This window comes from Leptosomus discolor, chromosome 2, assembly GCF_034619465.1.
Source record: "Leptosomus discolor isolate bLepDis1 chromosome 2, bLepDis1.hap2, whole genome shotgun sequence".
Lineage (NCBI taxonomy): Eukaryota > Metazoa > Chordata > Aves > Leptosomiformes > Leptosomidae > Leptosomus > Leptosomus discolor.
This window is the reverse complement of record NC_141392.1, coordinates 86,833,182-86,845,601: the sequence shown is the minus strand read 5'-3', so window position 1 is coordinate 86,845,601 and position 12,420 is coordinate 86,833,182. Positions and strand designations below refer to the sequence as shown.

Genomic DNA, 12,420 nt, shown 5'->3' with positions numbered 1-12,420 from the left:
CCAACATTAGAAATTCCAAGAGCATCCTGAATATCAGTTGTGGAAGGTACAACACCATGTTCAGTGTACTAGAGTATAAAGAGGTTAGATTCAAAGCCTTACTTTGAAAATGGTTTTTAAAAACTGAAGTGTTACAAAAAGATTTTAAATGTCCTCATATAAGTAATATAGCATAAAAAAACTTACAGCACAGTACCTAGGTGAAATGTCTATCATCTACGAGTTTCCATCGCAATGCCAATGGTGGCAATTGCGCATGCATATTCCTGCCATGGTAATATTTGTGCATCCCCTTCCCAGACCACCACACTTTCTACACACAACATCCTCTCTCAATTATCTTGCACAACCCTGCCCCTACATCTCTTCAGAACGAAGACCTAAGACCTACTCTAGTAACAGTTGAGTGCCTGAAGGTAATAGCTAAACAAATTACTCCTTTACTTTCATTTGCAACTCTCACAATTCCACAAAAAGTAAGCCACTTCAAAGCACAAACTTCCTTTAACAACAGTACAGCCAAAAATGCAGTTAATACATTCAAACCTGCACTTCTCCTGTCATCCCAACACTGTGCATCTTTGCATCTATTTGCAACATCTTGTCCTTATTTGTTCTATAATTGCTCTGTGACTTCATCTGCATTCTGCCTCATAACTCCACTGTACTCAACAGCAATGCAGCCCCAGTCTTTACTGTGATCTTTGGAGGCTACAGGAATATGGGATTATTATTTTTATCACTAGGGTACCCTTTGTAAAGCTCCCTTTCTATGACAGATGGCACGTGTAAGAACAAGTTCGTGCTCTTTGATAACAGACATTCTGCAAACAGGTGAGAAGGCCAAGAGCTCACAGCCCAAACCCAACACCTTACGAATCACGCAAAAGGGGGACTAGAAAGAGGAGGGAGCAACAAAACACAGGCCAAACAAACTATCATGTTCATTCTACAGATCTTAGCTGATTCAATTAACTTTCATGATTTTTCAGCTAGATACTGATTGTTTTTTCCAAAGCAGAATAGTGAGGAAGACTAGCTTATAAAAATGTTATGCCACCCTGTGACAGACAGCTATATGAGGGCAAATCAAGAACATCACAGTTATTTTGAACCAGTTGCAGCTTCACCCCACAAAGTTCTTTCTAATCTACAGGACATCACAACTAACAAAAGGAAAACATTCACTTGCTTGTAGTCATGATATCTGTATCTGGTTGTTGATTTGTAATTACCAATGTATCCAAGATTTTAAGCCCCTGCTGTCAAGATTTGAAGCCCCCGCTGTCCTTAAATGTATTGTACTTTATCTCCCTTTTTTTATTACTTGACAATGCCCAAGCTAAACAGAACTTTGCCTAAACACTGTTTGTTCCGTTTTTCCCCTGTGTGGTCTACTTAATCATGGATATAATAAAAAAACCAATATAGACTTGCTACTAACAGAGTTCATGCCTACTTCAGATTACTAACTTTTTTTAAAGAAACAAGCCCTTACTACTATTTCTGTCTTAGAAGATGAGTAAAATTCTTGATTCCCTCCAATACTTCAAGGTTCTATATGAAGTTTGTATTATTCTGTGATTCAAAATGGTGTCCAATTGACCCAATACATTCATTCAAAGCCAATAAAGCCAAAGCCTTGCTTGTATTTTGATTTTAGCATGTCTGATTCAGATAAAATTAAGAGACTTGCATAGGCTAATTAAAAAACTGTAAAAGGAAGCATGGACATTTAAGAAATTCTGGGTTTGGAAACTACCACAAATCTGGCACTATGTATCATTTTCAGATGATATTTGACATTTAAATAAGGCTCAGAGTTGGTTTGGGTTGGTTTTTTTTTTTAAGAAATATTCTTAGAGTCAGACATTTGGGGAAAAAGCAGCTCTACTGCTTAAAACCCCCCTTCTCTGTAATATAACTGAGATATTGCACACAGCAATTAAATATCCTCCACATTTCTCTTCCGATCATTTAACTTGTAGGTCATTTGGAAATACAGTTGATGTGCTTAAGTCCCTGTTATTTTATTTTCTACAAGTATCATCATAATTTAGGAAAAATACCAGGTACTGTTATATGACCAAAGGGCTCCACTTCGCATTGCTGATGTAAGACCACTACCTTAGTAAACCTGAAATGATAGAGAAGTGCCGGGAAGCAGGTCTACGTTTTTAAAGCACACATAATGTGAGGGCTTTTCAGTTCAACTGCTGTGTTTCACCAGAGATAAACAACAAAATACTCCTTCATTTAGCTGATTTAAGAAGTTGTTGGTTGTTGTTTTGGTTTTTGTGTTGTTTCTTGTTGTTTGTTTGTTTTTTAAATAAAAGTAACTATTGATGTAACGAGAAGAGACTGAGAGAGAGCATAAGCTGGAATTCTTGCAAACACAACATAAAAAGAGTTAATCTAGCCATCATCCTGATGCTTGGACAGGCTGGACTATGACAATACACAGGGGACAATTGCCACGGCTCAGCTGATACGCTGTAATTCACTAAGGTGCAATAATGCAATTTCTTTCAAATATGTGCACTGAACAGGAGTGTCAGGATTAGGTCACTGAGGTTACAGAAACCTTGCCTTTCTTTGGGATGCAATAGTGTCTTTTTTCTTTATGCTTATTCTTTGTTATGCAGTCTTCATCTTTATAGGGAAGCTTATTCTAAATGCACTTCACAGATCGTAAGACCAATCCTTCTTTTTAATTCAACAGCAAAACTCCCTCCAATACCAACTGAACCCTAGATACAAACAATTGGTCATTCATCCATAACTGAACTACATCTAGGGTGAAACAGAGCAGCTATTTTGCAGTTAATGTTACTGTTACAGACTGATCTATGGATGGAAATGCACAACTGAAAGCACAGGGGAATTTTAGGTAGATGGAAAATAATCATACTGACTAAAATCTGGCAAACTCCCTAGAGGTAATTCCTTTATTCATACGAAAAATGCACAAGATTGTTTACAATTGTTCAGGATCTCAATTACATATGCCACCCAAAAGACATGTCCAAGAGCTGACTGCTCTAATCCATGCTGCTGAATAAATAATGCTGCTATACACATTTTTCACTATTTAAGTGAACAGGGAACTACAAATACAAGGGCTGCATGGTTGGAGTTTTGTGGTACAGTTTCAGCCTGTATCACTACTGGCTAGGCTGCGAACTGTGATACCATCATACACACTTGTTTTACAGGTTTAGGTATGTCTGCATTTCAAGATGTAAAGATGAGCCTGTAAATCAGAACAGAGGACTTGGAAATTACAGACAATCCCTGTTCTCACCGTTTCGAGCTGTCAAGTATTTGAGATCAATGCTTTGACTTTGGCTCTTCATTTGTCAGCAAGAGATCAATAGAAAGGCATACCTTCTATTTCAATAAATATTATTGCTTAACTGTACCAAAACAACACACAAATTCTATAACAGTATTTCCACCACATCCATTACTCTGCTGTCAAATGCATGCCAAATTTGTTTTTGGATTACTGAACAAAAGAACTTTTTTTTTTTTTTTTTTTTTAACCTAAAAGGTTGAAACCAGTATCAATGCTTGCTTTTGATCTCAGTGAGGTTGCAGAAGGCAGGAAATCTAATGTTGTCATGTTAGAATTGCTGTTAGTAGGAGATTGAGTTCATCAAACCAGAATTTTTATTTACAGCAGAATCAACTGTTTTATTACAGTAGTACTCAGAATTCAGGAACTGCATTTTACAGTCCAAAATTAAAGATGCTTCTTTAAAACTCTAGTCAACAACTTCAAAATCAGTATAATTCTGATGTTTCCTCAAATGATTTCAGATTTTACAAAGCGATAAATTGGATAATCAAACGAACAACTGAAGCAGTTAAACCTGGAGTATTTCATTCATTGTTTGAGTTTAACTGGGCAGAAGCTACTGTTTCATAGGTCATTACTTAACGTAAATACCTCTCTCCCAACAATGGCAAATTCTTATTTGCCAACGAGTACTTCATTAACTTTTCTTTTTGTTGGATGAATGCACTTAGGTTACTAATAACAGTCAACTGTCATGTGAGATGAAGTAAAACCTATATTGAAGAATTGTACTTTATTTATCAAATGTCAGATTTCTAGGATTTTTTTTTTCTTATGTACGTGAGAGGAACATAAACATTAACATATTTGAGTATTACAGTATTTACAGACTAATCCAGATAATTATTTCCACAACATGAACAATACACTTATTTTCACATTGCTAGAATATGGTAGAACTTTTCTAAATGCTAGACAGTGTTTCAAATTCCACAATGGCACAGCCATTCTTTAATAACTTGCTACTAGCTGCCCAACTTTTTAGAAACAGTTTTTGCTGGCTAGTATTTTATAATGTTTTCATGTTCCAGTCAAATAATCTATGATGCAATATATTAAACGTAACACAATAGCACTGACAGTTTTGTAATTGAAATCGGTGTTAACTAATCAAGCGAATACTCCTTTTTTAATGTGAAATTAAAAATCTGTTCCATTTTGCTTCTGAATCACAGGCTACTACTGTATATTTATAAGCTCCAGCAAAAGTCATAAGAATACCGTAAGAAAAATAACCTTTCTATCAAAGAATGGGTAATTTTAATTATTTTTTTAATATAAATCTTTCGTGTTACACTGTTCTGTGACTTAAAAGCCAAACAAATATGAAATGCTTGTAATGAGCCAATTCTCTTAAGTCAAAGTTAAAATATTCCTGTACATTCTCAAATAGCTCTGTTGTGACTGAGGACTTCATATTGCATTTTCAAACACAAAAATCTGAACAGATACTACTGACCTCATGAAATGCCTGGAAGTTAGCAGTTGAGTACATTTTGCAGAATAAATCCTATATCCTTAAGATACTCTCTATTCACCAAATATATTCATTAATATGACATGTAAATGTCTAAAAGTTAGATGGGTCATTATTAGCACTCTGGAATACATAAGCAATATATGAATTAATTGTTTAATCATATTGAGTCGCCTGTGGCACCAAGAAAAAGAAAAGCTAGATGTCAGTATTTCAAACTGTCAGTTGAAATGAGTCCCAGATGTTAAAACATTAGGCAACCTAAAAATCAATTAACTTCATTTTAAACAAAATCTTTTCCAAGGCAAGCTTTAATCTAGCGACTCAATCTTCCCCTTCTCCTCCCTGGCGCAAATGAATATGAAAAATGCCCCTATTAAATATGGGCAGTGACTGAACTAGGCAAATAGTATGTAGAACTGATGTAATGTAAAGATTTACATGTCTTCTGCCATTAGAACTCACTGGTTTTGATTCAGATCTTAATGGTTTTAAAGACAATACCAAAAAATAGCTATAGAGTAAAAATGTCCCGTTTTGTTTTTCTCTAAGAAAACAAGTACCTGTTTGTCACTGTGCAGAATTCTAAAATGGAAGAAAGCTTAGGTTGTTATTATTTTGCTTAAAACAATGGAAAATAGCTATTTTACATAGGAACTTAAGCTAATACAGCCCGCCTACTTTCTAAAAATATGAGTAGTGCTAAATCCAAAGAGGACTTTTTAAAGACATTTTATGAAACTTAATTTAACAATGAGTAATTTATATCACAAACATCTGCCATTGTTTTCAGTACAGCACTGATCACAACAGTTGTCTATATTTTCAATGAACAAATTCTATAGAATATAGAAAGGCTTAGCCCCAGGAAACATCAAGAAATATCAGAGGAGAGATTAACTGCTAAGGGACATTCACATGACTGTTATACATTTAAGAAGGGAAGAGATTACATACCCCTCTCCACCAATTCTTGTTATCTTTAGACGAAAATCAACAGAGTTCAGGCTGGGTGGCTTCCATTTCAAAATATCATCACATCGACCAGGCTTGTATTTCTGAAGAAAATTAAAAAGCAGTTTAATTATGCTTATTGGTTTTCACTGGTTTTAAAAGTAACAATTCAGCATTTCAGACTATATTAGCTGTCTCCAATGAATTACAATACTTAGTGATTGAAACAATGAATTCCATTACCATGGAAGTAGCTGTGCTTCACTACTTTATTTGCTGCTCCCTTTTAAAACTGCTGTAGCCAAGCCATTGCATAAAATAAAAAGCTAAGCATGAAAATAAAAATCAGTATACTTCATTATCTCTCTGTGTCTAATGGAAAATAAAACAGCAGAGAAACAAATGAAAACACTGATAGGGCATACATAAAAGATACATTTAAAACAATGTCAACATTTTTGAACAATTTTATGAACGATATTTTTGTTATCCGTGCTGTTGGCTGACACAACATGAAAAAGCCAACAGTCACCATACTGCCAACTATCAGAAAGGCCCATCAGAAATATGTTCTTTCGTACCAAGGGAATTTAAGTTATGTAGAGATTAAGGAACATCGTGACATACAGGAACATAAATAAAGGAACATCTGTTGCTTAAGAGAAAGGGTGCACGCTTGAGCCAAAAGTTGCAAGGAGCCATTTTCTCTTAAATTAGAGCTTTGGTTTCTCATGGTCTCTTTTATCATCTGCTTCAGTTTACTAAGCTGCCATTTTTGTTCATCCTCAACTAATAGTGAGAGCCAACCTGATAACCCTTTCCTTACTAGAATATCTTTTATGGTAATGGAGAAAATCAAAATTAACATGAAGAGGGGAAAAGTAAAAGAATAATTTGGGGATGCACAGAATGAGAATTTTTAGTTGTTAGATATTTATTAATTCACAATGAGAAAATATGTGCAATTTTACCTAAAAAAATCCCAAGAATGTCCAGTATCTTTTTAACAAAGCAATCACTAGCATCATATTACACTCATGCTGTGTTAAATATTTGCAAAATGCAAAATTCACTGATGATAAACCTAACAGTTCTAGATCTAAAGTGACAAAAGCAGATGAAGAATTTTCTGTTTTCTGATGTAACAATGGAAAGTTATTCTCTCCAAAATAAATGCAGCACATCTTGCTTATCATTTCTTGATGAAAAGACGGTGTGTGACTTCTGCTGGACAGTAAGTAAAGGCAACCTGGCCTAGTGGAAGTTGTCCCTGCCCATGGCCGGGGTGTTGGTGCTACATGATATTTAAGGTCCCTTCAAACCCAAACCATTCAATCATTCCATGACAGCATTCCTTTAAAGAGAAGATAAAGAGAAGCTAATAGGCTTCAGCACAGAGGAAGTCTTCTCTTTTGCACAGAAATACCAGTCTCAATCAAAAAACACCCCATATTTTGTGTTCAAAAGGTAAATTTGTACTGCTTCTGCATTCACAAGTATTTAATATTTCCTCGAGACCATAAAGAGGAGCCTTACTTTCTGGAGGAACAGGTAACAGGATTGAAACAGACCCCATCTTGAAAACTAAAACCCAAGATTTCTTCTGAGCAGTGTGAGGAAATCCAAAGGCCTCTAAGGAAGGACCAAAGGCTTTCAGGATTGCAAACTCTGTCCTATTTCAATTTACTTCTGCCTGGAACATAAACCCTGAAAACGCTACATACTCCTTTAGAGAACGAATTCTTATTGACACGAAAAGAATGAACCAACCTCTCTGAGTCACGGCACTGAAATCCTGAGGAAGAGCTGCATCTGATCTATATAACAACCTAAGAATGGCCTCTCTAGCAACAGCCAACAGCATGTGCTCAGGGAAGGTGAAAAACGGGGTAATCATACATGTTATTTTCCACTACTACTCTCTGAGAGACTATCCATTTTCAAGCTCAGAGACTTTCTGACACAGATGTGATTCAAATGTGATTCCTACGTATTTAGCTATTTTCAGTTTCCCCTGCATGAGCTCGTGTTGCTCCCCAGTAAGACCACATAAACCTTGACCAGCTGTAAAAGCCCATTCACACACACATTGACTACACTGCAAGAAAAAACACCATATTTTGTTTATTTTGAACCAGCCTTTGTGGGTTTCTGAGACTTGCACTCCCTAGGGCTCATAGTAAGAGAGATGCTGAAGAATCAAACCCCATTGCTTCTATGCTACTCATAGTTTCACATGCTTCTGTATGCATGGAAATACACTCAACTCCGAGGCTATCACTTTACATGTGCAGTTACAACTTTTTTCTACACAGACATTACTTTTATCTACATAGAAATTTATGAGCTATTTTATCATTCGGCCACCACTCTTGTAAGGGCTTACTATAATTCCCCACATTTAGCACCAGCCCTTGCTGATCCAGCAAGAAAATTTCACTTTACAGTTCATCCCATTTTCCAACTTGCTTATGCATAGTACAGGTGACTCCCCTCCCTGGTGAGGATCGAACAGTACCCCATCGCTTGACTCCTACTTTTTAACCAATTACTTATCTGTGCAAGAACCTTTTCTTTTAAGTCTCACACCTGCTTTAGTTTCTGCAAGAGTTTTTTGTTACAAACTTTGACAGAGGCTCTCTTGAAGTCTTAGTGGGGAATATCATACGATCCTAGTCAAATGATTTTCTGATCTCTTGACTGGAGAGGCATAACCTTCCTTTCAAAAAGGCATGTAATTTTCCCCAGTTATATCATGTTTATCCAGGTATGAACTACTGTATTCTTTATTATGGTTTCTGGTCCTTTGTCCAGTACAGACATCAAGCTTACAAGCCTTACTTCTTCCCTGATCTTGCACGACACCTGCCCCCACCCTCAGCTTTTTTAATTGGCATTGTATTTTCTACCCTCACATGCTTAGACACCAATGTATATATTCCATGTAGGATCTACTATAGGATTTTTTCAAACTCGTTTTCCAAGACTGACAAGTTACACCCTACTAGAAGTCAATAAGAAACCAACTTCGCAAGAGACAGGAACAACTATTCCAAGATCAGTGATGAAAAGCAATGTTTTGACAGGATGTATCTGCATACCTGTAATTGCACTGCTGAACCCACAATTTTGACTCAAGTTTAAATCTAAAATTAATTGGCTGGCTTGCTTGAAGGGGGGTGGGGGAGGATTTTTTCTTTAAGATTGAGTTATCTTTCTTGCCTTTACCTCTAGAACCAGCACAGTGTGAAACAGCTAAACTTTTTGTTCTATTAATAAAAAAACCTGAGGAAATACGGTATCTACCACACTTCAAGTTAGACAAAGATCTTGCCTAGAAAGTAACGGCAATAAAAATACACTTTTGACTATTACACTTAGTCAAGTAACATTGTTCTCATTTCACAGCAGATTTGTTAACACTGAGCACCTGGTAAAGGTATCAGGTAATTTACCTGTATCTTTCTGAAACAGTTTCAAAGGCTTAGGTAAGCAATCAGACTTCGAAGCTCAGAACAAGTTATACAGCCCCCAGACAACTTCTGTCACCATAGAAGACAGAAATTCACAGAAATTTTAGCTTAAAATGAGAATTTAACCATCAGCCACACTAATAATCCCTGAGAAGGAGATTAATTTTTGTAACAGGTGAGTCCATACATGTGATACAGCAGTAGTAAGTTCTTGAGTTTGAATGCTCAGTGCTAAACCAATTTCTTTAAACATGAGATAGAGCCAAATAAGAATTCTGCTTGTTAAGTATGTGAAAACTTCACCTTGGATGAATCATTGCATACTGCAGACCTGTTCTGCCTGAAGTTATTCTCTATTCTAATTCCAAAACAAAATGTGAAGCAATCTGTCTGAGATCAAACTACTCCCTAGCATTTTAAATATAGCATTCATAGCAATGATATCCTCAGCACCACCCCCCAACAAATATGCATGTACATGACTACTTCTAAAGCATATCAGGTCCCACATCATCTCAAATACGAAGTTCATGCTTCAGTCTGAAATCTTTCAAGCTAGTCTAACGGCAGAAATTAGAACTCCACACCAAAAATGCACATTGACAAATCAGAAACTATCTCATCGCTTTAAAGGACAGGACTAGATGACCTCCTGAAGTCCCTCTCAACCTAAATTATTCTAATAAAGATGCTTGTTCTTTTAGCAGCCATATTGGATGCATTTACCCTAGCATTTTCGCTTGCAAAAGTAATGCACTTTCAAAGTAAATCCCCCAGTTGCTCCCGCTTAGTACAAATTAGTTGAGGTAGCTGTGCAGCTCTGGTGCATGCAAATTTGACTTCATTTACATAAAACCAAACTTGAAATTTCACTTCAGGGACACACCTGATGCACCCCACCCCACAGTACGGACACTAGAGTACAAGGCAAACGCTGTACCACTGCAATGCCCCCTGGCACCTATCTTAGCACAAATGAACCTGAGCTGCAAAGACATACTGCAACATCCTGAAATGCTACTTTAAAGAAATAATGGTGTCAGTGCCTTCAGGTTGGCTATGAACGAACCCCCAGCCCTCAAATTTTTACAACTCTGCTACTCATTCAGCATCTACCCAACTTTTCTTCTCTTTTTGTATAATTCACAGAATCACAGAATGGTAATAGCTGGGGTATCTCTGGAGACCATCTAGTCCAACCCCCTGCTAAAGCAGGTTCACCAAGCGGGTTTTGAATGTCTCCAGAGAAGGAGACTCCACAACCTCTCTGGGCAGCCTGTTCCAGTGCTCTGTCACCCTCAGAGTAAAAAAGTTTTTCCTCATGTTCAAGTGGAACTTCCTGTGCTCCAGTTTGTGCTGACTGCCCCTTGTCCTGTCACTGGGCACCACTGAAAAGAGCCTGGCCCCATCCTCTTGACACCCGCCATTTAGGTATTTGTAAGTGTCAATAAGACCCCCTCTCAGTCTTCTCTTCTTGAGGCTAAAGAGCCCCAGGTCTCTCAGCCTTTCCTCATCAGAGAGATGCTCCAGTCCCCTCATCATCTTCGTATTCCTCTGCTGAACTCTCTCCAGCAGTTCCCTCTTGGAGGGGGCCCAGAGCTGGACACAGTACTCCAGATGTGGCCTCACCAGGGCAGATTAGAGGGGAAGGATAAGCTCCCTCGACCTGCTGGCCACACTCTTCTTAATGCAACCCAGTATGCCATTGGCCTTCTTGGCCACAAGGGCACATTGCTGGCTTCTGCTTCTGCCTCTAATAATAATAATAATAAATGCCCTACCTTCTGCAGCCATTCTCTCGTGGCAGAACCCCAGCCCCTTTCTTTTCATCATTCCTTTCTTTTCCACAACCTTCCATTCCAGTCAGGGCTTCTCCCAAAACCAGTGTCAACCACCTCAGTCTCCTAGAAGACTAAGCTTGCCCAGTTAGTACTTGTCAGCCTGTGCTAGTGGACCAAGAGCTTCTCCAGAAACAGAATAACTGGCAGAATCAAGAGGTTACTAACCTCAGGAGTGCTGCAGTGTACATGAGCACTATCAATCAGTATCACCTTAGATCAAGAAGATGAAGGCCAGGGACAACAGATGTGTCAGAAGTACCCTTATTATGGAGATCTTGAACTTCAGGCAAGAGCACAATAATGAACCTAAAACTCAAGTGCACGTCCAACACCCTGGGATGCAGAATCATCATTGAAGAGAGCCCAACAGAAAGCACATCCTCTGGCATCCCTCTTAGGCTGCTGAATCTCATTGATTCCTAACCACATACTCAACTCCACAGGCTCAGGTGGGTCCAACTCAAGCCACAGGTAGGGTTTTTTTGTTAGACCCTGAGGGGCCATTTTAGCACTGCAGGGCAAACTGATGGGTTGCTGGGCATGTTGAACCCAAATTCCTGCCCTGTCCTGAAGGTACTAAGTCTAGTTGCCCCCCTCCTCCACAGTTGCCCATAGAGGTGACAACTCTTTTTTCCTCTCCCTACAGGTCAAGAAAAAGACTGGCCCTCAGAAAACAAAGTTCTGTGACCTGAACCTTTGCTGACACATTTCTTGTTAGTTGCAGATATTCCTCCCACACAGATTTTGGTTTTGCCTAAAGCCATGTGTCTTCTTAGCATTTGCATTCAATGGGCGGTTCAGCAGAAAGCTGAAAGCCTGGGCAATGGGGATGTAGCAGCCCATAATGAGGATGAAGTTCCACTCCAAACAGCTGCTTTCACAGGGGACAGACTTTGCTGCTTGGTATTTTGTAGGAAGAAGAGTGGGGTTAGTTTCTGGGATTGCATTCTGGGCAGGCAGTCTGGGCTGCGGGGTGTTGTTGACTCACCATGAAGACACCCACCTGCAACACTGAGTGACTTCAGCTGAAAGTCTAGACAAAACAAATGGTTCATTTCTCCTAGCGACTGAAAAGGAAGAGGTGGTGGGATGACCAAGAGAGAAGTTCATGCCTCATCAAGAGGATGAAGAGAAGGTTTCCTTGACAAGGGTGCCTTACTATCCTACAAAGCCTCATTGGCCAGCTCTACCTCCCTAACCCTTATTAAATACCATCCTCTTGAAGTGCAGCAGCAGCTAACACAGGCCACCTTACATTTCCCTTCATCCACATCTTCCCTCACTCCTTCCACTTCCAAATGACAGAAGCCAGCA

General features: G+C 38.4%; 1 protein-coding gene across 2 annotated transcripts in view; it reads right to left on the bottom strand.

Annotated features, from left to right (window-relative positions):
- Positions 1–12,420, bottom strand: part of RNGTT (RNA guanylyltransferase and 5'-phosphatase) — a 183,300-nt gene that overhangs the window by 55,196 nt on the left and 115,684 nt on the right. For both annotated transcript variants that reach the window (XM_086461388.1, XM_086461389.1), the window contains one exon: positions 5,796–5,896. In XM_086461388.1, coding sequence (XP_086317514.1) covers positions 5,796–5,896 — 101 coding nt within the window. The remainder of the gene's footprint in view (positions 1–5,795; positions 5,897–12,420) is intronic.